This window comes from Ictalurus punctatus, chromosome 15, assembly GCF_001660625.3.
Source record: "Ictalurus punctatus breed USDA103 chromosome 15, Coco_2.0, whole genome shotgun sequence".
NCBI lineage: Eukaryota > Metazoa > Chordata > Actinopteri > Siluriformes > Ictaluridae > Ictalurus > Ictalurus punctatus.
In genome coordinates, this window is record NC_030430.2 from 2,568,767 (window position 1) to 2,594,518 (window position 25,752).

Sequence of the window (25,752 nt, forward strand, 5' to 3'; positions counted from 1 at the left end):
CAATGTCTTAACTTGACAATGGCATGTGCATGTGACCAAACCTCAATCTATGCTGCACCAAGGTGTAGACACAACTGCCCTGTATGTACGTTTAGTCCCAACAATGCGGCCATTTCATACCAAAGAACAAGGCATTGTTGGAGAACCAGTAAGAAGGCCTTCAGTGCCAAATGGACCACCCTCAGTTCCAGCTGACTGAGGTATCTTACACCATAGGGCCAGTTACCCCAGTACTCCTGTGATACCAGACAGCTCTCCCAGCATGTGTGGGAAACATCTGCTCCGGTTATCGCTCTCAGGGTAGGAACCCTCAGATACAAATGCCCTGCACTGCCAGATGGTCCGTGGCATTTGGGGTCCAGTTGCATTCTAAGTGATTCCCACTTCATCCCAGTGTGATCTGCTTTGGTCTTAAGACGCTCTTTCTGTGTTCAATGGCAGTGGAGGTTGGATGTGTCCTGGATTGCCTGCTCCTTAATGAAAGCACACAGCAGCCCTATATGGCATTACCATCTCATGACTAGCAGATGCTAGGAGCACAGTAACACTTTTAAATAACATCCGAAGAGAGAACACACTCAGTGTAGAATAGAAAATAAAAGGGGGCTATCCACAGTTTTGGGCAGGACACCTGTAGGTCGGTCTCCAGTCAAAGTGAGTATGTAGTCCAGTATAGTGCAGACAAGATGGAAAATGGCAATGACTGATGTATAACAGTGGTACTTCTTGTGAAGTGGGCATGGCCTGGGCATGTGATTCAATCTGTTCAAGGTTCCATATTCATATCCTCAACCCAACACAGCCATCCATGTTGCCTCTTGCCCATAAATATGTATTACTAAACTGAAGGACTAATGAGCATACCAGTTCATATTTACAAACATGCTGAAACTACCCAAACTGCAAAATTACTACCCTCAAATTTAGTTGCCCTGAGACCACACAAGCCCTGCGAGATACAGTCTCCTAACCATAGATGGCAAATGTCAACTTGGTGCATCTCCGTTTTACTGCCGATTATTTTGAACAGCCACAGCACACAAATTATTTCAAGTCACTGCCAAGGTTGCAATTTCTGTTTTTTTTGTTGTTGTTGTTTGCGCAAAAAACTAAAACGAAGTCTTTATTGACGAAATATCTTGTGAACGTGCATCTGAGATCTAATTTTAGGGGGGTTTTTTCGTGCACACAAAGCATTCGTATCGCTTCATAAAATTGCAATTAATCCATTGGAGTCACATGGATTACTTTCACGATGCCTTTATGAACTTTTTGGAGCTTGAAAGTTTTGGTTACTGGACTGTAAATGGAGGGACCGAGATCTCGCAAGTTCCATAAAAATATACATCTTCATCTGTGTTCCGAAGATGAACGAAAGTCTTATGCATTTGGAACGACATGAGCGTGAGTAATTGATGATGGAATTTTCATTTTGAGGTGAACCATCCCTTTAAGCCTTAAATTTGGCCTTTAAATAAATTTAATTAGGGAATTATGACTATGAAAACAATTATTCAACTGATCAACGGCATCACATCGACCAAAAAAAGTAAAATACCGTAGCCAAATAATGTTCATTCAAACGCTACGATGTTCATACCAACTATGAATTTCTTCACCTTCGTTTATAAAATCCTTACAGTATAAACAGCTGAAATTACTAGGAGCTCTGAGAGCAGACACGTCCTCTTTCTCCTCAAGAGTTTATATTAGACAGCTCATCCTGCAAAGACATGCTTATTAATGGAGGTCTGCCACGCACCAAAACAGTCATAAAGTTGGGTGTGGGCCCTATCCTGGGCTAAAGAAAGGCTAGAACAGCAGTTTGAAGAGAGAAGGTGTCAGGGCACAACCTCTATACACCTTAGTAAAAGGAGTTTTTAAAAAAAAAAAAAAAAAAAAAAAAAGGGTTATCATCATCTACCTCAAAAAGCGAGGGTGTGGGCCAATTTGCCAGAGAAACAAGACACAACTAAAGTTTTTGGAGCAAGCAGTATTAATGAGCAGGACCTGACCACTGGACATGGCAGCACCGAGATCCTGCCTTACCTATCCAGTGAGAGTATTTTTGTGAACAAAAAGCTCAAACAATAGAGAGACAATTTTTCCACAGCCTTCTTTGCTCATATTTACCAAGGGTGCCAATATTAGTAGAGGCCACTGTAGTTTGATCCAACAAAGCAGGAGAGCCGGTTCCACGTCACTAACGAGCCGACAATTTCAAATGAGCTATAAAACCCTCTTTCCAATGTCGGTGCAAAAGATCGAAAGCGTTTTTGCCGGTTTCAAGGACGCCTGATTGCGGCTCCGTAATAGTCTATATATTACGCCGCGTTACAGATAGGTTCTGACTCAAGAAACTCAAACATCCCCCTTAGGCAATGCAGTATCCTTTATAGAAAGAGATCACTGCATTCAAAAAGGCTTCTAATCTCCATCATTAAATAAGACTAATCTTTACCAAAGACCAAAACACTGGGGATGAAAGAACTCCATAGCATGTGGAACGAGTGATGGAAGGGGATGATAAGAAAGCAGGAAAGATGAAAAGAGGAATGATCTAAACTGTATGTGTATTAATAGTCATGACTTCATCCTTCTTTTTTTTTTTTGCTTATGTTGAGTTTGTGTCCATATGTGGTTTAGGCTTTTAGGAGGCACACACACAAGGTAAACCCATTTACCAAGCACAGCTCTCAGTTACACTTAAGATTTAACATAAATGTTAATAAATACTGGCCGAAACATGAAAGAAAGAGAACGTGCCCCGGGACAGCTTTGCTATACTGAAAAATATTCCAACCCTACAATACCACCTTTTCTAGCAAGTGAGCTCCTTGTAGAAGTATTACGCCATTATAAGAATACCACCTGCTTTCTATCAGACTGTCTGGATGATGCTTGGAACAAAAATAAGCTTATACTAACACACACACACACACACACACACACACACACACACACACACAAGTAATGGCTAAGGGGTCATGTGACTCTTGGCAGGAAAATGTAGCTGCTACTCTGCCAAGCATGCTGAAGTGATAACTCATGATAGCTAATTAATAGCCAGTGACATTGTGGATAAGATTACTTCCTATGCAAATGGATTTAAACATTGTTTGGGTGAGGGGATCTGGTTGACGGCAAGGAACCAACGGTTCAGATTTAGCTGCAAAGGAAGGTGCACAAGAGATCAAGAGCAGAAACTTAGTCAACACCCAAAAAAATTGCAGATACGATTAACAGGGATATGGGTACACACACACACAATTAGCAAATATATAATATAATATAATATAATATAATATAATATATTATATTATATTATATTATATTATATTATATTATATTATATATTATATTATATTATATATTATATTATATATTATATTATATTATATATTATATTATATATTATATTATATTATATTATATTATATTATATTATATTATATTATATTATATTATATTATATTATATTATATATATATATATATAGCTTTAAAGTGAGAAATGTAGTACGTAAGCCAAAACTAAACACAACACTGACTCCACTAGAAAGCCTCGTACTTCAGGGAGGATTGATTGACCTGTGATGTGTTAAAGCCAAGCTTTAGTGCTCCATAACTTACCAGCCCATGCTTCTGCTTTAATTACTGTGCTGCTAAATATAACCTGCTCCAGTACTACATATCGCCAGACTAATCTCATCACAGGTGCGACGAGTTATTATTGTCTAGAAGAGCTTGTTTGCTTACCTGGTTACTTCACCTAACTAACGCAAAGCAAACGCTTTTGCTACTTTTTCAGAGTTTCGTCTAAAAAGAGAAAAGAAACCACAACGGACATGAGAAGGCTGCACGCCCCTGTTAAAATGGCAGGTTTTTGTGCTGAAAAATGAATAAATAAACGAAGATAAATCATCATGTCAGAAGTTTTTCCCCACCCTTAATGTGAAATTACAGAGTATAACTATTAAAAAGTTTTCGGGAAAAATTGGAGGGGGAACTTATAATAACCTTGCATAAGTGTACACACCCCTAAACTAATACTCTGTTGAAGCACCTTTTGATTCTATTATATATCTTTTGGAATTAGTCTCATCAGACCATAACACATTTTGTCACATGGTTTGGGGTGATTAAGTTGAGCTTGGATATTTTTGTTTTGTTTTGTTTTTTAGGGCTTCTATCTAGCCACCCTACCCCACAGCCCAGACATGTAAAGACTATGAGAGATTGTTGTCACATGCAGGAAGTAATCAGTACTTGACAGATATTCCTGCAGCTCCTTTAATGTTGCAGTAGGTTTCTTGGCAGCCTCCCTGGTACGTTTTTGTCTTGTCCTTTTATAAATTTTGGAGGGCCCGGAGTCCTGTTTTTGGTGACGTCACAGTGGCGCTCAACTTTCTCTATTTGTTGATGATGTCCTTTACGGCGTTCCCTGGTACAGCTAATGTTTTGGAAATTCTTTTATACCCCTCTCCTGAGCAAGACCTTTCAACGAGTAAGATATCGTGCATGGGCTTGTCAGAAAGTCAGGTATGGGTGACAATTATGAAAGATTTTTATTATCATCCTCCATGGTTGGAAGGAAAGAAAAAAAAAAAGAAAGAAAAGAGAAAGGGAAAAAAAAGAAAAAACAGTGAGAGTTATGCTTTAATCTAGAATTAGACATGGAAAATTTATTTCCACAGGTAGAACATGACAACAGAACAAAATATTAATACATGCCAAAACTGCAATTAAGGGAATAAGTTCCCTAAGGGTTCTTTACATGGTTGACAGTTCTATTTTTCTAAAAGGGCTTTAATTTGGATCCTAGATTATGAGACTTTGTTGTGTGGAAAAAGGTTCCACAAACCAAAGAACCGACAGTATAAAGTCCTACATGAAATTCATTTATTTTCATATAGTTAGGCTCTACATGAGCAGCGTTGGGTAAATTACTCAAAAAAAATAAATAAATACAAATAAAAAAAGGAATCCACTACAGATTACTAATTACTACTTCAACATTGTAATCTGGTTACATTACTGATTACCGCAAGTAAAAAGTCCTCAAATTACTAATTACTTTACTTTCAGGTTACATTCAAACCCCATCAAACCTACAAAAATGCCCTACAAAGTGAAAGTCATTTTAGCACGCGTCAATGATCAGAAAAAGTTGGATTTATCATAAAACTTGCCCCAGGTGTTTGCAGAACTACCAGACGGATAAAATATAAAACTTTTCTAACTAGGGTAGTTTGGTGTCGCTAGCCAAAAGGAGGCACAATTAAGCTATCAGTGTATGTGTTTAGCTGCTACAGTTCCATGCAAAGTACATTATCTTTCCTTCTGCTCTGCTCATATCATGTTCACATGAACTGGAACTCGGATATATACACACCTCGTTTTCCTACTCGGCATCAGAGGATGTTTCCGTTTCAACCCTTTTACTGGATTAGAAAAAAATAATCATTTCAAAAATCTGCGCATGTATATTTTTCCTCTCACCGACTGTGTGAGCTAGCGTTCGGCAGAACTGAGAGCCAATAAGACGCGAGTGTTTCCACGTACCTCCCCGTGAACGCTGTCTGATCGGTCTCGCGTCCTTTCACTCAGGGTATAAAAATTACATCACCGCCGTATTCTTTTACTGATGTTCAGTTACGTAGCGCCAATCCGCTCCAATTATTCGGGGCTAAAGAAAACATATTCCGGGCTACAGCCCTGAACGCCCAGGCCGGGTTACGCCCCCGGCAGCCGCACGAAACCGGATTTATTTTTAAAAAACACATTTGACTTGATATTGTTTTGTTAACAACAAATTTGTAACGCACATCAGTAACTGTAGTTAAATTTCACACATTTAAAAAGTAATGTGTTACAATACTGTGTTATTGGGGGGGGGGGGGGGGGGGGGTAGATTACAGTAACGTTCCTTTTAATACATTATACCCAACTCTGTACATGAAGTATCTAAATAAGTTCCCCATGAAGGACAAACAAAAGAACCTTTAAGGTCCTGGATGAAATTTCTAACTGTCTAACTGTGTGATTCATTTTAGCATAAAACAACCAAAACACTGAGATAGATATACATAGATAGATAGATTTTTTTTTTTTTAAAGAACCTTTTACAAAAAGGGGGTTCCTCAAGCTTTCCAGAAAGTTCTTAAGGTTCTAGCTTTCCAAAGTGGTTCTACTGGGAACCTTTTCTGAGTTTAGCTGCAGGACACTTTAAGGGTTCTGTCAGGGAAACAACTAAACAGTGACACAGCCTTTTCTCCTCCACAAAGAGGATACTCGAGAATTTTCTGGAAACTTCCAGAAAGGTGAACATATATGAGGAAAAGAGGACATTTAGTGAGTTAGAGGAGTGTAAAGAAACGCTTACGGAGGCGCAGGCGGATACCAAGCCAGCTTCTCGGAGGGGGAATGTGATGAAGAGCGGTGTTCATAGTCCACTTACTGGGAACCATCCTCTGGCGCTGTGTCGCATTTACTCCGACGGGTTCACACAAGCAACTGGTTGGGAGAGAAAAAAAAAAATCAGCACCGGTCAGCAAAGTGGAAACAAACAAAAGTCTTCCCAAACCATGAAGAGTGTGGTGGAAGAGTGTGGTGGCTCCTGAGCTCAGCTGCATTGTTGATGCTAACTCTGCTAGGACCTGCAACGGAATTCTCTTCAAAAGTGGACCAGGAGGATATTCATATTATACGAGTTTTTATTTTATTTTATTTTATTTCTAAGCATGTCTTTCGCTTCATTCAAATGTGAAATTTTCCTCACATGACGTGAATTAACGTTGCTTGTTTAAGTCTGCTACTTGAGGCAGCCTCCTGCCTCTGTGTCCCCGCTAATCCGGTGATATTCTCAGTGCTATTCGTGCATACAATGTCTTTCTCTCTTTTTTTTTTTTTTTAATCCATACGTGTATCTAAAATTCGCCTACACTACATATTTTACAAGTCTGAGTCGTGTGTGTTGTGAACCCGAAGCACTAACCTGTTGCACTGACTTGGACTGCGAGTTGATTAGTGTTTCCATACCGCGCTGCTCTCCGTCTGAACCGCACTCACATTCCCTTCATTCCAGCCTTGTGTGGTTAGTTCGCCTCTGATTGATTCTTTTCTTTTTCTTTTTTTTGTAGAGCTAAACATGAGCGTCTATGTTTTTTTTTTAACTATCAGTGTCGTCTTACTGCTTACTTCGGGTCATTAAAGTGTATTTAATCCTCCTCCCCATTCACACTCATTCATTCACCAGCAGTTTACTGAGCCTCCTTGTCTCCTCCTCGCGTTATGACTGCAGTGCCGCGTTTTGTCGCTAGTTGGCGACAAAGGCTAAAATGCTCCCCTTTGAACCCAAGGTCCTGACTGGGGCTACATGTGTCGCTCCGCCCATAACTGGTCTTATTGGTTAGTGGTAATGTAATGACGTCGACGCCTAACCAGCACATGTAGCCCCACCCAAATGTGCAGCCCCGCCCCGTTCTGCTGGCTGCAAAACAGGTGAGAATGTCCAGTCAGGTCGCTCCACCCATAAGAGTTAAGGGTTAGGGCTTGGGTTAGGGTTAAGTTTCATTACATTGCCACTAACCAATGAGACCCGTTATGGGCGGAGCGACAGATTTAGCCCCACCCCAAAGTGCAGCCCACCTCGTTCTGCAGGCTGCAGCCAGGACCTTCATTCTTACAACACTGACTACATGGACAGCAGTAATCTAATTATTGACCTTATTCTGTATAAGATTAGACAATATTGTGATTAAGGTGTTTACATGAATTGTTTTTAGAATACTCCTTTCATGTTCCCGTTTTACATGTTATAGAACATTGATCGATTAACGGCACACGTCATTACGTCCAAACGTCACGCCGTATATCCCCGAAAGTTTAATATTTTCGTATTACAACATGCTAAATGTTTGATTCCTCTTTTACCACAGCCAACGATTACAATTTACCTAAACTAAAGAATGATACATCATACTTTTTATTCAGTTATACCCGGCAAACATGAGACGTCTGGCAGATGTGTAGATTATGCCAATATTGCGACAGTCAGTCCAGGACCACATCTGTATGGTTCAGTATGGTTACTGTTATTGTGTACTGTCCAAATATTTGGACAAATTGTTTGATGCTTTGTATGTTCAGAAGACATCATAAAAACTTTCATTCTGCATCCTCAGGGGACATCTGTTCGACGTCCGACAAGGTGTTCAAAAGACATCTTTTGGACATATCTTTGCTCAGTGGGTACTTAATGTTTCCCACAAAGAACAAGTTAGCTCCTGTGTTCTCTTACGTTATAGCAGCTGTAAACAGTCATTCCCTCACCAGCCTCCCTCCACAGCTGTCCCACCAGCTGTCCCTCAACAGCAAAAAGTTGCAGCTTGACCTACTGTATTGGATGACCTCTGACCTCTGTGCACTGACACGTTTAAAACATTTATGCGAAAGGTTTATATCAGAAGTCCTTGTGTAAGTTGTTCCCATAGAAACAGTAACATAATTGAACGATAAAATCGTAATTGCTCGTCGGTTAAAGGCATTTCCCAAAGCACTCCTGCTTTTCTATTCAGTATACAGGTTTGAGGTTTCTGCATAAATCCTGTCTGTTAAAATATGTGCAATTGAAAAGACAGCATGGCCATCAGGCAGTGATATCTAAAGAAATACTTGCAATAAGAACTCACAACAAACGATGTTCTTGAAGACCAGCCTACAAAGAGGAGATGACCTTGCTTGAGAGATCACCAAGCAACAGTTCCTTGGCAGAATTGCTTGGCCGAGACCCATCAAAGGACGTTCACTAAGCCTGGAGAGACAGAAGAGAAAGAAGGCACAGAGTTTAGCCAGTCTGTTCACCTATCCTTAAAACACCATCTGTAGAAACTCTGAACCAAAAGTGAAAGCCGCTAGATGAATGTGGTTGAAGAAAGAGGATCCAGAGCTGGAGAAAATCTGCTAAATACAATAAAATGGTAAAAAACCACACACTAACATCTGTGTCTGCTTTCTTTTTAATTCTGTCTCACTGTCTCTCTATCTGTCTTTCCGTGAAGGCAATACATTATGGTCATTTTGCTAGTCCAAGTAGAGAAAATTCCCATGAAAGAGAGTGGGTTGATCTTGAAAGGAGTGTATAGCTTATCGTTTTTGTGCGTACAACCAAAGACTTGGAAGGAAGTCTTTGGTTATTTACCGCCTTGTTCTCATCTTTCTCCCACGTCATGTGTTTGGAGTCTGGATAGCATCTTCATTTTCCCTTAACATTTTGTGTATTCATGTAACTGATTTGATGTGAACATTAACTAAAGCTTGTAGCATGTATATGTATGATTTTATTCATTGCCCTGCTTCCACATGATTGGATGATTTGATAATTGCACGAACGAGCAGGTCTACAGATGTTACTATTAATGTGGCCAGTAAATGTACAACACTAGTGAATAGCACCTGAGAAATTGATTTCTTGTATTTTTTTTATTTTTTTTTAAATATTAATTTCCAATGTATTTTTTCCCCTCAAATGTCTGTTTTTGTTTCTATTGCTGACAAATCACCAAATATCTATGTTCTCCACCCACTGGGTAAACTTTACGCAACGTGTGGAACAGAGAGAGAAAAAAACACAATCAACACCAGCACCATTACAGTAAATTTATTACAGAGATTTATTTGCTAGATTGCAAGCTTGACTTTACTATGTAATGGAATCATCTGTGCAAAATCTGAACACTACTAACCTATTTCAGACGTTCATCACAAACTTATTTTATACTGCTTTATTCAATAATTCCTGCAGGAACCTCAAGTACGATATGAAGAGTGGCGCTGGTGGGAATAACACCTCACCCACTTCCATCTGCATTCATGGAGTCGTGTTGTCAACCTTTCTTCATATAAGCACATTGCAGTAATGAAATGCAAGGGCTCTGTGTGTTAATTCAAAAATCCTCTGGAGATGGTGGAGAGATTGAGCACTCTCAACTGCTCAATGGCAAATATATGGCCGACCCTGTTCTCGGACCCTAACTTCTTTACAAATTTGGTTATACTAAGAAAGTATTGACAGCATTAACATTATATATATATATATATATATATATATATATATATATATATATATATATATATATATATAATTACTGAAAAATATGTTGATATACACTCACACAGTGGGGGAATTAAGTATTGAACACGTCACCATTTTTTTCAGTAAATATATTTCCAATGAGGTTGTTCACATGAAATTCACCAGACATCAGTATTAACTCAAGAAAATCAAAAATATAAAGAATTCACAACATTAAAGTCCACAAATAAAGTGATGTGTAATAAAGTGGAATGACACGGGAAAAAAGGCTTGAATACGTTAAGGAAAAGCAGTTCGGTAAGGCAAGGAACCAGCTGAAATCAGTAAGTAATTTGTAATCTGTCCAAATTAATATCAACTGGGTTAGTAAATTGATGGTCTACAAAAAGGCTTTTCATAACCAAGGTGTCACACAAGAATCATCTCATGATGGGTAAAATCAAAGCGCCAGAGCTCTCCCAAGACCATCACAACCTTATTGTTACAAAATATATTGATGGAATTAGATACAGATGTATTTCAAAAATCCTTAATACCAAAGTCTGGTGAAACTTTCATGCGAATAGCCTCATTGGAAATATATTTACTGTAAAATAAGTAAATAAATAAATAAATGTTGATGTGTTCAATAGTTATTTCTCCCACTGTACAACAATATAATAACTGCATTGTGCTTATTATTATAGTTCCTAGACAGTATCCGAGGCATTTATATATTTCATTCTTTATAGCAAGTACAACTTCACAATATGAAGTCTGTATTTCTGAAAGCAAGATGATCACAAATCAGCTTTAACAACCTGCACTAAGACTGTAAAGTGAATGTGGAAATGAAAAAGTAAACATTTTTTATCTGTTCTGCCATCATCACTTGACTTCACCCTGGTGCTATCTAGTGAGCACAATTCTCGCGAGATTGTCGCAAATTGTTTAGGATAGTGGGGGGGGGGGCTAAAGCTTTGAAGTCATTTAGATCATTTACTAATATAAAAATGTTTCCCAGGACCTGTAAGGAGAACTTATATTTTCCAACAATCTGATTGAAAGCAGTAAGTAAAATTAGGAATAATTTAAGAGTAATTTCTTGTCATTTCCTGTTGCCCCTAAGTGTAAAGAGGTGCACATTAAAATATTGACTCATAAATATATATACCCAGCAAAAGAATTTTTTAAGAATAAGATTTAATGTTGCGGACCCAAATCTATGTCAGATATGCAAGATGGATGAAGAAACAGTCGAATATTGTTTGTTTGTTGTTGTTGTTGTTGTTGTTTTGGGGGGGGGGGGGGGGTTTCAAAGCAATTTGGTGCATTCTTTCTGGAATGATGCATTCAGCTGGATACAAAAAAAAAAACCTCTAAAGGTGATAATCTCATGGGAAATTGGTTTATTAGTCAAGGATAAAAATGTATCTTATGCTGTGAATATATTTGGAGATATTGAGAGGGGCGAAAAGTCCCAAAGCAAAATATTTGCGTTTTCAATTGGAGGATTTTAGTTTCACAATGTAAAATCTCCTGCACTCCTGTTGTATTGTTATATGTATTGTTACTTTATTTTATTGTATTATAGATATATACATTTATATATATATATATATATATATATATATATATATATATATATATATATATATATATATATATATATAATATAAATTGAGAATTTGCCTAGGGCTCTAATTTATTATTATTTTTTTAAAAGCAGGTCTAATTTAATATATTCATGCTGTTTGTGGATGCAGTATTCAACAAGTACCGTTCAAATTTGATGAAAGTTATTTAATGATGAACTGAGCCTCAGCAGATCTGCGCACACAGCCGCCCAGTCTGCGTTTCTTCAACGCAGTTTGTGTTGCACAAACATGTCCAGGAGTGACGTCAAGGGTTGCGCAGGATGCATGATGTAAACAAGGAAGTGAGATGCCTTAGCGACACCTCGTCTTTTTATGTATTTTCTAACATTAAACTATACATGTTTGTTATATTGTCCTATGAATAGTAAAACTGTCTAGGTAACGTTAATATTGTAGCTATTCTAACTTTAAATGACTCTTATACAGTCGTGTGATCTGATCGTTATGGTGTGTTCTGCTTTACAGAATGGATCACAGGCATAGAGAGATTCTTCGGCAGAAAAGAAGAGACCTTGTGGAGAGTTTAGACCCTTCGGATGTCTACGATGGGCTTTTGTCAAGGGGCATCTTTACTGGCGATATGATAGATGAGATAAAGGTACGAGGACGTGAGGAGGTGTGTTTTCACATTTGTGTGTACACAAACATGTAACCTCAATGGCGAAAACTTGCTTATATACGCCAAGGCGGTTTCTTTAGGAACTAGTGGAGGTTTTCCCAAGTACTCTTTAGTTTTGGGTCCGAGTCCAACTTTGTCGAGTTCGAGTGGAGACCAAGTCCTTAACCAATCGAGTCCGAGTCCCAAAGGAGCCGAGTCGGACTCAAGTCCGAGTCCTTAATAGCCGAGTCTGAGTCGACTCCAGAAAGTAATTCAATTGAAAAATGATTCGAAATTGCAATTGTGAACTCAGCACTGAGATGTTAAATGAATATTTTCACCGTCACAAACCAATGGAAACGTAAATGTAATGTAAAATACCACTATTATTATCTTTCCATTGCCATTTCATATTTTTATTTCACTTCATCAGCACCTCAACTAGTTTCCTATCAAAAAATGGTTTCAAAGGGGGGGGGGGGGGGGGGGAAGCGATAAAGAGGTAGATGTTGAATTTTTATTATAAGTGCATGAAAATACAAGTGAAGCTGTTTTGTTATTGTATTACACTATATTGTCTCCAGTTCGAGTTACATTTCAGTAATGTGATGTGTCTCCATCACAGTTATATAGTCAGAGAGAGAGAGAGTGAGAGAGAGAGAGTAGAGTTACATTTCAGTGATGTGATGCGTCTCCCTCACAGTTATATAGTCAGAGAGAGAGAGAGAGAGTAGAGTTACATTTCAGTGATGTGATGCGTCTCCCTCACAGTTATATAGTCAGAGACAGAGAGAGAGAGTAGAGTTACATTTCAGTGATGTGATGTGTCTCCCTCACAGTTATATAGTCAGAGAGAGAGAGAGAGAGAGTAGAGTTACATTTCAGTGATGTGATGCGTCTCCCTCACAGTTATATAGTCAGAGACAGAGAGAGAGAGAGTGAGAGAGAGTAGAGTTACATTTCAGTGATGTGATGCGTCTCCCTCACAGTTATATAGTCAGAGAGAGAGAGAGAGAGAGTAGAGTTACATTTCAGTGATGTGATGCGTCTCCCTCACAGTTATATAGTCAGAGAGAGAGAGAGAGAGTAGAGTTACATTTCAGTGATGTGATGTGTCTCCCTCACAGTTATATAGTCAGAGAGAGAGAGAGAGAGAGAGAGAGAGTAGAGTTACATTTCAGTGATGTGATGTGTCTCCCTCACAGTTATATAGTCAGAGAGAGAGAGAGAGAGAGAGAGAGTAGAGTTACATTTCAGTGATGTGATGTGTCTCCCTCACAGTTATATAGTCAGAGACAGAGAGAGAGAGAGAGTGAGAGAGAGTAGAGTTACATTTCAGTGATGTGATGCGTCTCCCTCACAGTTATATAGTCAGAGAGAGAGAGAGAGAGAGTAGAGTTACATTTCAGTGATGTGATGCGTCTCCCTCACAGTTATATAGTCAGAGAGAGAGAGAGAGAGTAGAGTTACATTTCAGTGATGTGATGTGTCTCCCTCACAGTTATATAGTCAGAGAGAGAGAGAGAGAGAGAGAGAGTAGAGTTACATTTCAGTGATGTGATGTGTCTCCCTCACAGTTATATAGTCAGAGAGAGAGAGAGAGAGAGAGAGAGTAGAGTTACATTTCAGTGATGTGATGTGTCTCCCTCACAGTTATATAGTCAGAGACAGAGAGAGAGAGAGAGTGAGAGAGAGTAGAGTTACATTTCAGTGATGTGATGCGTCTCCCTCACAGTTATATAGTCAGAGAGAGAGAGAGAGAGAGTAGAGTTACATTTCAGTGATGTGATGCGTCTCCCTCACAGTTATATAGTCAGAGAGAGAGAGAGAGAGAGAGAGAGTAGAGTTACATTTCAGTGATGTGATGTGTCTCCCTCACAGTTATATAGTCAGAGACAGAGAGAGAGAGAGTGAGAGAGAGTAGAGTTACATTTCAGTGATGTGATGCGTCTCCCTCACAGTTATATAGTCAGAGAGAGAGAGAGAGAGAGTAGAGTTACATTTCAGTGATGTGATGCGTCTCCCTCACAGTTATATAGTCAGAGAGAGAGAGAGAGAGAGAGAGAGAGAGAGAGAGAGAGTAGAGTTACATTTCAGTGATGTGATGCGTCTCCCTCACAGTTATATAGTCAGAGAGAGAGAGAGAGAGAGAGTAGAGTTACATTTCAGTGATGTGATGCGTCTCCCTCACAGTTATATAGTCAGAGAGAGAGAGAGTAGCGTTACATTTAGCAGCAGGTCATAACAAGCTTCATGCTTTATTACTGCTTTTAATCTGTCTGTGAATCACAACGAACTCATTTCTGAACACAGCTCTGTTCTTGTAACATTTTCTTTTTTCATTTTAATTCCTAAAATGAATAAAAACATCCCTATCAGCAGGGTTTATGATATTTATTACATTTCACATTGTACTTGAACTTCAAGACTGGAATCAGCAGATGCTAATGTTTAGGGGGCGATACGACTGCGATCTTATTTGACGATAATGATAGGTCCATCAGTAGTATTCACGCGAGAAATATTATGGAAATCGAATAAAGCAATTAAAAGTCCAATAAAATAGACTTCACTGTTTGACAGATACAGTGATTTTTATTAAACCGAAAAAGTTATTCAGTTAAATGAGTGAGTGAGTGATTTTTTTTCTCTTTGTCATTTGTAGTTTGATGAACATTAATGACACAGACAGCAGCAGGATTATTAGACTGCTGTCACTTTAAGACCCAATGCACAGATCCGATATACTGAAATACTGAACATTTCATGTGAATAGCCTCATTGGAAATAGATTTACTGAAAAAAATGTCCGATACTTATTTCCCCCACTGTATGTACACGTGTGTGTGTGTATGATAAATCTTACTGTAACTAAAAACTTGTGAATTATTGACCTTTTCCCAACTGGTTCCTTAATGGGGACAGCGTAAGCACCATTGCTGCATCGTTGCAGAAGAAACAGTCTGCTCAGCATCCCTAATAAGAAAAAAAAGTGAGCGTTTCGGTTCAGGCTGGAGCGGTTATGAGTAGGCACGAACTATATTCAAGAGTATATAACAACTATGCAGTAGTGTAAAGTGTGTACTCCGGAGGAGCGTCGTAGTACACACCTTTTTAACATATCGAGACGTCCTCCGCTCAATCATAGCACCATGGAAACATACGTATCCTTCCATTAAACAAAAGGTTTAAAAGGGGGGAGGAGCCAAGCACCTGAGCATCATACCTGGGCTACATATAGGAGCTCAGAAGTGTATGCACAGATTTAGTGTACTGTCTTGAATTAAAAAAAAGTTGATGTGATTAAATTTTTTTATTATTATTATTATTTCACCAGAGCTCTGGGACCAGGCGAAGTCAAGCCAGGCAGCTGGTGAGTGACCTAGAGACACGAGGAAATCGGGCTTTCCCAGCCTTCCTGGAGTGCCTTCGAGAGACTGGGCAACACACTCTGGCTGAACTGCTGGAGAGTGGAGACTCTGCTCCTGTTTCTGTACCTGTTCCTCTCCCTGTGCAGCCTGCTGTAATCCCCCTCCCTGTCCGTAAGTACGCTTCATGGAAAGACGATTCTCCACAGTGGAAAGTATTACAACACATCCACAGTACTCACATATTTGCATACCAAGTGCCTTATGTCATGAGTCTTGTCTCACAATTCAGCAAGGAATCCTAAAAAGCCAGGAAGAGCTGATGCTCCTGAGAAACTGCTTCCTCTGAAACCAACAACACTGCCGATAGGATGTAAGTAAACACAAGATGCCATGCACATCTCATCCCTCATGTTGTTTGGTGTTGTTGAGCAGAATATCTGCGATCTCCACAGCTCCCAAGGATGAAACTGAAATCCCTAGAACACCTAGGCCCAGGAGTGATAGCATACAGGTAATAACATGACAATCAAAAACTGCTGCCCTTACTGTCTGTCTGTCTGTCTGTCTCTCTTTACCTCGCTCTATCAATGTTTATTTCTGTCTGTCTATCTGTCTGTCTATCTATCTATCATCTATCTATCTATCTATCTATCTATCTCTCTTTACCTCTCTCTATCAATGTTTATCTATCTATCATCTATCTATCTGTCTGTCTATCTATCTATCTATCTCTCTATCTATCATCTATCTCTCTATCTATCATCTATCTATCTATCTATCTCTCTTTACCTCTCTATCAATGTTTATCTGTCTGTCTATCTATCTATCATCTGTCTATCTATCATCTATCTATCTATCTATCTCTCTTTACCTCTCTCTATCAATGTTTATCTATCTATCTATCTGTCTGTCTATCTATCATCTATCTATCTGTCTGTCTATCTATCTATCTATCTATCATCTATCTATCTCTCTATCTATCTATCTCTCTATCTATCTATCTCTCTATCTCTCTTTACCTCTCTCTATCAATGTTTATCTGTCTGTCTGTCTATCTATCTATCTATCTATCTATCTATCTCTCTTTACCTCTATCAACATATTTGCGTCTCTCTCTGTCTGTCTGTCTGTCTATCTATCTCTCTTTACCTCTCTCTATAAATATATTTGCCTCTCTCTCTGTTTGTCTGTCTGTCTATGTATCTGTCTCTCATTCTCTTTACCTCTCCCTATCAATATGTTTGCATTTCTCTCTGTCTGTCTGTCTGTGTCTGTCTATCTGTCTATCACTCTCTCTCTTTACCTCTCTCTATCGATATGTTTGCCTGTCTGTCTGTCTAGCTTTCTATCTATCTCTCTTTACCTCTCTCTATCAGTGTTTGCCTATCTCTCTGTCTGTCTATCTCTCTTTACCTCTGTCTTCCTCTCGCTCTTTATGTTTCTCTGTCTCTGTATGTATTTATTTCTATCTCTTTATCTCTACCCCTCTATCTCTAACCCTCTTTTTTCTCTCTATGCCCATCTGTCTATCACTCTTTCTATCTGTCTATATATCTCTCCATAAGAATGTATATCTTTCTGTGTATCCATCTGTTTAATACTTTTCTATCTTTTCGTGCATTCAGAGCTATAAGATGGACGCCAGTCCATGCGGAGTCTGTCTGATCATCAACAACGTGGAATTTGACGCTGGCACAGAGCTGAAGAACCGCACGGGGTCCGACATTGACAGTGAAAAGCTGGAGAGACGATTCAGATCTCTGAACTTTCATGTTATTGTTAAGCGGAACCTAAAATGTAAGGTACGTGATTGTGCATTAGTCACTACAGCCAAGAGAAAACTATCTGTGAGGTAAAGCGCTTATTTCTACAATATTATATGACAGGCCTCTGTTTCTTCTCACTAGCACATAAGACATGAGCTGTCCGTGCTAGCTAAAATGGATCATTCTGAGTATGACTGCTGTGTGGTGGTCATCTTGTCACATGGCACTGAGGTAAGGATGGGAAAATTGAAGTTATTGATATAATTCAGGTACAGCCTTATTATGTGCTTTATTTATGTAGATATAGTATGTCATGAGTCTACACAAAATAGTCCGTAATATTTATGCGAACAATCTCAATCTATCTATCCATCTATCCATCTATCTGTCTGTCTATCTATCTATCCATCTATCTATTGATCTATCCATCCATCCATCCATCTATCGATCTATCCATCCATCCATCCATCTATCTATCTATCCATCTATCTATCTGCCCATCCATCTATCTATCTATCCATCTATCTATCTGCCCATCCATCTATCTATCTATCTATCTATCTATCTATCTAAAAAAAAAAAAAAAAAAAAAAAAATTCAAATTTCTAATGAAATAATGTTTATTGCTCTATCTTGCCCCCTAGTGGAATAACAGATACTAGCTCTTTTTCTCTCTCTCAAATCTTTCAATCCAATTACAGTCCACTAGCTCAGTTTAAAAAAAATTCTTTGGTGGGCCGGATTAAATCCTACAGCATTAACGACAATTAGAGCATTTCCACCCCCACCTAAGTCCTTTTTTTTTTCCAGACCCAAGTCCACCTGCATCACAAATATATCGATATATTTTGTCATTCATGAGCTGTTTTTGAATCCGGTCCGCTGAATGACTCTCTGTTTCACTAGAAAACAGTCGTTTCGGTTTGTCTTAAGTGAACGCTGCTGTGTACTGCACCTTGTGTGTAAGCAGTCTGCTTCCAGGAAAGGAACTAACGGATTCCTCTGAATAACATTGTAAAAGCACAAATGTCTACAAGTATTATTTATTTCCGTGTAGGCCATCAGAACGGAGCGAGGCTTCACCTCAAAACAACCGAATACAATTACAAAAATTACAAATGAAATAAAAATACGGCAATTATATAAACGTTAATAAGAAAAATAATCGGATGTATCTTTTATTTTGAGCAGTTTCGCACGATACTTATACTCAAAAGGAATTTGTCTGTGTAAAAAAAAAAAAAAACTGTGATGCTAATACCACTGAACAAGCCTAGATTCGATCCTGGTTCGTGTTCAAGTATTTGAGTTCAAGTGTGCAAACTTTCTTATTGCATTACCTTTCTATTTCCATGTTCAGGCCAGTCACAATCGCTTCCCTGGAGCAGTCCATGGTGTGGATGGTCCCTCTGTCCCAGTACAGATCATCACTAACTACCTCACTGGGCAGAACTGTCCATCTCTGCAGGGCAAGCCCAAACTCTTCTTCATTCAGGCATGTGGAGGAGGTAAGAACAGAAGTCCTGCTGTACTGTTGCAGTATGGTTATGAAATGAGTGCTCCTCTCCAAGGAAAGGAAGTTTGTTGCAAACAAAAACCACTCATTTCTAGGAAATCAAGAACACCATTGTGACATTACTCCCGTCTTCATTTCTTCACGAGTATAGCTTGTACAACCAATAAGCATTTGGCTTTATCAAGCTGCACAGTTGATATTAGACATCACTAAGTTTCGACAGTGTTGCTATGGATACGTTCAGTTTACCGGGTTGAAGTGGCACCATTTCACAAACTCGGTGGAAAAATTGGGGGAAAATGTTGATTTGGGGAATCGACGTAAACAAAATCAGAATGTTTTGTATAGTAAAAACAAAGGGCAGATTTGTCCGCTTATGAGGGTATTTCCATCCGAACGCAACTGACACATTAACCAAAAATAATTGGACGGTCTCACGTAAATCTAAATTAAATTGTCATTTTGAATTCTTGCTTTCAAATCCCTTGTAGTCAGCGAGCGTATGACGTCTAGAACTCACACGTAACCTGACACTGGCTTTCTTATCTACTGCAGCTGTTTTCAGTTCCTGCTTGTTCTTTTTTAGCCTTCAGTATTTGCCTTCAGCAAGTGAAATGCACGCTGCTTTGGATTCAATCGCGTAATTGACTTGGCCATTGCAGAACATCCCGCGTTTTGCGTTCAGAAGTCTTGGGTTGCTTTTGGATGTCTGCAGTCTGAAGCGCCACCCGTTAGTACACATCTGTTAGTAAGCCCTCTGTATTTAATTTGGTGCACGCTTCTTTTGATCGTTGACGTCGACACAGGTACGCCTACCTCCAAGACGCCGTTCTCGATCTGGCTAACTGTCGTAGAAAGGGATTTTCCGCACCAAGGAAATAACAATTCTGTCATCCACAACAGTTGTTTTCTGTGGTCTTCTGGGCGTTTTGGTGTTCCTGAGCTCCCCAGTGCATTCTTTTTTTTTAAGAACGTACCAGTTAGTTGATTTGTGGCCACACTTAATGTTTTTGCTACTTCTTTGATGGGTTTGTTTAGATTTTACAGCCTAATGATGGTTTGCTTCACTGGCAGTCACAGCTCACTGGACTTCATAGTGAGAGTTAACTCTCATCAAGTCAACCATACTTGAAATCAACTCTAGGCCTTTTTATCTGATTGTAAAGTGAAATCACGATGGAGTGACACATACCTGGTGGTCAAACAGCCGAGCAGTAAAAAGTGTTCCCTAAAAAGTAGTGGCCACATATAAAAAGTGCTGCACTTTACTACACTGTTTACCTGATTTAGATGTCAATACCCTCAATAAATAAATAAATAAATAAAGTCTGCCCTTGGGGGTCTTATTCATCATTTAATTTCAACTCCAGCTTACTCTGGTGGACATCTACCATAACTTTGTCAGTGTCCAAATATTTATGCACCTGACTGTATATATTGTTCCTTCTTTTGATTGAAGAGTCTACAGGAGTCTCTGGTTCACAGTGATCCACTGATCAGTGTTCTCACCTGTGTGTGTATGGTGTGTGTGGCAGGTGAGAAAGACACAGGCTTTGAGGTCTCACCGGAAGAGGTACAGCACACAGCAGTAAGGCTTGACGAGCAGGCGGACGCCATCCCCACATCCTCCAGCAGTGATTCACTTAGCTTATCTGATGAGCCAGACGCTCGGGCCAGCCTCCCCACACCCAGCGACATCCTAGTGTCCTACTCAACCTTTCCAGGTGTGTCTGTGTGTCTTTTTATGTCTTAAGAGCTACTGCCAAAGTGTCCCCCTTATTTGTAAAAACACAAGGCAGGAAAATATTTACAGGACGCACAAGACGCTAAATTCTATTTTATTTATTTATTTATTTTAAAAACGAAATCACATGCTTTCCTGGATTTGTTCCGTTATAATATTTTTTTTTTTTTTTTTTTTTTTTTTTTTTTTTTTAAAAACACGTAGAAGATTACTGTTAATGTTCAGGTTCCTGTTGATATTTGTGATGAATCAAACAGGACATTTTACTTCCCTGTCACATGACTTCCAGCTTTTACCTGAAAACAGGATCAACCTGAAGCATGGGAAGGGATTTTGTGTCTGTTTTGTGTATCCGCTGAGAAATTCAGTGCAATAATTGTCCAAAGTTCCTGAACAGTTACCGAATGAATCCCATCCCTAGGATATGTATCCTGGAGGGACACAAACACAGGCTCGTGGTATGTGGAGACTCTGGATTGCGTTCTTGAGACGAACGCTGCCACTGATGACCTCGCCACCATGTTAATACTGGTATATTTTGGTTCTTAATTTCGTTCTTTTGAAAGATGATCTGCGTTATTTCTGTCATGAGGTATTTCTGTCTTCCATATCAGATAATATATTAACAAGTATAGTGTCCACCAGATTGAAATCTGGACGTTCCCCTAAATGTTCTTGTAATCTTTAGAAATGGTTTGCATTGCACCCACTAGTATCTGCTCGGGTTTAAGAACAAGTACCAGAGTACTTGTTTTACGGAATCCCCCCAATTACAAACAATATCCACGTTTGGGAATTAACCACCATTTGAAGTACGTTTGTTACTGCAGTTTAGAAGGTTTCCAGTAGGCTACAATGATGTATTAATATTGTGCGTTAGTATAACTATATACTCTTTATATATATATATATATATATATATATATATATATATATATATATATATATATATAGTATACTTTGATGGTGCAAACGAGGAAGGGATGGATGATATAACTGTTTTTATTTTACAGTACAGTAATAAGTAATATCGATACTGATACTGATAATGACTATGACTCACCTTGTTTATTTAAAACTGTAGGAAATTTGCATGTTGTACAAGTGAGAACTTGCAGTCGTGGATATCAAGAGCGATCGGTGTAAGGTGGCGATTTCAGACAGGGATTTGCTGTCTTTAGGCCATGGTACATGAGGGTGGTGAGGGCGCGAATAAAGCAGGGAATTTTGCGATACACAAGAAAGTCACAAGAAATGTGGACGTGACCTTTTTTTTAAAAAAAAAATTACAGACAAAACAAAATGCCTGTTTAATGGAAATGAACTGGTGGAATATTAAAAAAAAAAAACTCATTCTATGACTTGCATCTTGTGCGAGTCTGTGAAAACGTAGCGAACAGCACGGGAAAATACACTTCGCGTGCACTTTATTAGGAACACCTGAGCACCTGCTCAATCTGCCAATCATGTGGCAGCAGCATAATGCACATAATCATGCAGATGCAGGTCGAGAGCTTCAGTTAATCTTCACATCGAACATCAGAATGAAGAAAAAGTGGGATTTTCTGTGACTTTGATCGTGGCATGGATGTTAGTACCGGAAGGGCTGGTTGGAACATTTCATAAACTGCTGGGATCCCCCCCCCCCCCCCCCCCCCCCACACACACACACACAGCAGTCTCTAGAGTTTACACAGAAAGGTGGGAAAAATAAAAAATAAAACCATTGTATGAGCGACAGTCCTGTCGGGGGAAACGCCTTGCTGATAAGAGAGGTCAGAAGAAATGGTCAGATTGGTTCGAGTTGCCAGGAAGGATTTAGTAACTCAAATAATCACTCTTTACAACCGTGGTGAGCAGAAAAGCATCTCAGCGTGCACAAAACATCGAACTTCGAGGGAGATCAGCAACAACAGCAGAAGACCACACTGGGTTCCACTCCTGACAGCCAAGAACAGGAATCTGAGGCTATTATGGGCACAGACTCATTCAAAAATAAACAGATGAAGATTAACAAATATATATATCCCTTGATCTTTTTCCAGTCTTCATCTGTCCAGAGTCTGTGCGGATGATGACCTCGGATTCCTGTACTTGGCTGATAGCAGTCAGACCCAGTGTGGTCTTCTGCTGTTGTAGACCATTCACCTTGAGGTTTGATGTGTTGTGAATTATAAAGCGTGCTTATCTGAGTTACTATAGACTTCCTGTCAGCTCAAACCAATCTGGTCATTGTCCTGTGGTCTCTCTCATCAACGATGAGTGTTTCAGCCTGCAGACCCTCAGCACACAGGATGCGTATTGTTGTTCGCACCACACTGTGAATTCTAGAAACTGCTGTGTGTGAAAATCACAGGACATCAGCAGTTTCTGAAATACTCAACCAGTCCATCTGGTGCTGACAACCATGCCACGGTTAAAATCAGAGAAATCAAATCCCCCCCCCCCCCCCCCCCCCATTCTGATGTTTGCTGTGAACATTAACTGCTCTTGACTTGCCTGACTTTATGCATTATGCTGCTGCCACGTGATTGGCCGATTACGATCAACGATACCTGCGTAAATGTACAGGTGTTCCTGATAAAGTGGACAGTAACTGTATGTAAAATATTGTATGTTATTGTATGTAAAAATAAGGTAAGGTTAACCTTACCCATCACAACCATCAACATTATACCTTTCGGTTCTCCGTTCTGCCTGTCAACAGCTTGTTTTTTTCTTTTTAGCAATAGTACACTATTTTATTTAACATCTTTTCTTTTCTTTTCTTTTTTTCGGACTGATTATGATTCAGGGATTCGTATCAACCGACTCCTGTATGCAGTTGTTTTTGAACAGTGGTGGTTATAAAGTAGCACATGATTTGGGTCACAGGACAGCCTTCCCGGAAGTCGTCTGTATTTGGGTGAATCCCAAATGGCTTGCAGTTTGAACATGCACACGTAGTGCACTACTTGAGGTGGAGAAACGGTTATTTATTTACACGGTGCAATTACTGTATATAGGAAGTAAGCCGGTAAAGACGAAGCTTCCGAATATTAAATAGAGAAATGACTAAGAGCAGAGCGATTGAATACTTGAGTATTCAAATGACTCAGGAGAAGATTCGTTTTATATAATGTCTTCTCACTCTTTCTCTCGCTGTCTCTCCTCTTTGTGCAGTTGAACCATGAGGTCTCTCAGATATCTGCCAAGGGCCTGTACAAACAGATGCCTGGATCTTTCAACTTTCTCCGGAAGCTGTTCTACTTTCAGGCACCGAAGACATGAGGCACTAATGATGTGGAATGGAATCAACATTTAAAAAAAAAAAAAAAAAAAAAACTTGATTCATTTTATACGGCACTTTGCTATTGAGGTAAAGCCTGACACGTCTGTGTGCACTATATACTGTCACAGTGCAATCCGTTATTATTGGCACCCTTGGTAAATACGGGCAAAGGTGGCTTAAAAATGGTCTTAATTGTTTAACCTTTTGATCTTTTGTTCACAAAATTCTCTGCTTTCATGGATATCGAGCAATTGCAAATACAACACAGGTTTAACTAAAAAAAAAAAAGAAAAATCTTTGTTAAATATAGGTGTGCAACAATTATTGGCACCCCTATGAATTCATATGAGAAAAATATATTTGAAGTATATTCCCATTGATACTTTAAAAATTTTTTAGTACACCTAGGTGACTAGGAACAGGAAATTGTTCAACCATGACTTCCTGTTTCATAGGGGTATAAATATGAGGTAACACATAGGCCAAATTCCCTTAGTCATTCATAACCGTGGGTAAGAGCAAGGAATATAGCTGTGATGTGCGGCAAAAGGTTGTTGAGCTTCACACAATGGGGCGTGGCTATAAGAAAATAGCACAAGTATTGAAAACGCCCATTTCCACCATCAGGGCAATAATTAAGACGTTCCAGTCAACTCAAAATGTTATGAATCAAGCTGGAATTGGACGTGTGTCTATATCGTCTCAACACACTGTGAAGAGGACGGTTCGAGTGGACGAAAAATCTGCAAGGATCACAGCTCTAGAATTGCAGAAGTTAGTTGTGTATTGAGGTCAGAAATTCTCCAAAACTACAATCTGAAGTCACCGACATCACCACAAGTTGTTTGGAAGGGTTTCAAGAAAAAAGATCCTCTACTTTCTCGTTTGCGATTGCTTGATATCCATGAGAGCAGAATATTTTTGTGATTTTTTTTTTTACAAAAGAGATCAATAAACAATACGGCGAATTCTTCACAGCCTTCTTTGCTCATATTTACCAAGGGTGCCAATATTAGTAGAGGGCTCTGTATCTATATAAACATGTTTACCATGCTGTTGGATGCTAATCCTGGGGTGACCTTTATTCATTAGTTTTTATATTTACTACTGCATTTCATTGTGAATTTCTGATCTTTTTTTTTTTTTTTTTAAATGAAAGGTGCTGTAATTTGTCTAAAGATTCACATAAACACTTCGATTATGAAAACCAATATGAATTGTTAATGTGTTTTTAGCTTTTTTGCTCGTGGGTTGCGAGGGGGTGGTTCATTTTTCACACATAACCAGCTCGTCATCGGCACAAAAAGTTGGCATGGCTAATCTTTGGCATTTACTCACAAAATAAAAAAGTTAACAGTGCAAGTAATTAAAGCAAGCAATAAGTCTGTAACGATGCTTTGTTGAGATGTTTGTGGAATGGAGTCTGCTTAGAGTAGATCAACACTTGCCATTATGTTACTGTATTCTCAGGAAGGTTGATGGTTGTGTCTGATAAACAGTCTGACTATTTTTTTATTTTATTTTTTTGATTAGCCAAAACACAGTTGCATTTGTCATGATTATATTTTATATCGTCATAATTCTTCAAATGTAGTTAGTTTTTGGATTTATTTATTTATTAATCTAGTTACACAATTTCTATTCCTTTTTTTTCCATTTTATTCGTTTGAATCTTTCAGATGCTTGCTTTCTTTAGCTCGTGCATTGATGTTTCCTGTTCTTTTCACACTTGTCGCAGTTTTGACACTGCAGCA

The 25,752-nt window shown here is 38.9% G+C and overlaps 2 protein-coding genes across 7 annotated transcripts in view; one reads left to right on the top strand and one right to left on the bottom strand.

Moving 5' to 3' along the window:
• Window positions 1-7,329, bottom strand: part of plekhg5b (pleckstrin homology domain containing, family G (with RhoGef domain) member 5b) — a 77,924-nt gene extending 70,595 nt beyond the window's left edge. The window contains exons 1-2 of the mRNA XM_017487083.3: window positions 6,997-7,329; window positions 6,385-6,515 (exon numbers count right to left, since the gene is read on the bottom strand). Of these exons, the coding sequence (XP_017342572.1) occupies window positions 6,385-6,469 (85 nt within the window). The 5' untranslated portion in view covers window positions 6,470-6,515; window positions 6,997-7,329. The remainder of the gene's footprint in view (window positions 1-6,384; window positions 6,516-6,996) is intronic.
• A 4,615-nt stretch (window positions 7,330-11,944) lies between these two features.
• On the top strand, window positions 11,945-25,209 carry casp9 (caspase 9, apoptosis-related cysteine peptidase). 6 transcript variants are annotated; one of them, XM_017487603.3, is made up of 11 exons: window positions 11,945-12,013; window positions 12,198-12,348; window positions 15,668-15,872; window positions 15,991-16,071; window positions 16,154-16,212; window positions 17,327-17,503; window positions 17,609-17,698; window positions 18,828-18,975; window positions 20,519-20,707; window positions 21,149-21,258; window positions 23,890-25,209. In XM_017487603.3, the coding sequence occupies exons 2-11, from the start codon at window positions 12,199-12,201 to the stop codon at window positions 23,995-23,997; spliced, it is 1,317 nt and encodes a 438-aa protein (XP_017343092.1). In that variant the 5' UTR covers window positions 11,945-12,013; window position 12,198; the 3' UTR covers window positions 23,998-25,209. The 6 variants fall into 6 exon arrangements, with proteins under 6 accessions (XP_017343092.1, XP_017343094.1, XP_017343093.1 ...); XM_017487605.3 differs by having other exon boundaries at window positions 11,948-12,013; window positions 12,198-12,330; XM_017487604.3 differs by having other exon boundaries at window positions 11,973-12,110; window positions 12,198-12,330.
• Window positions 25,210-25,752: the final 543 nt, after the last annotated feature.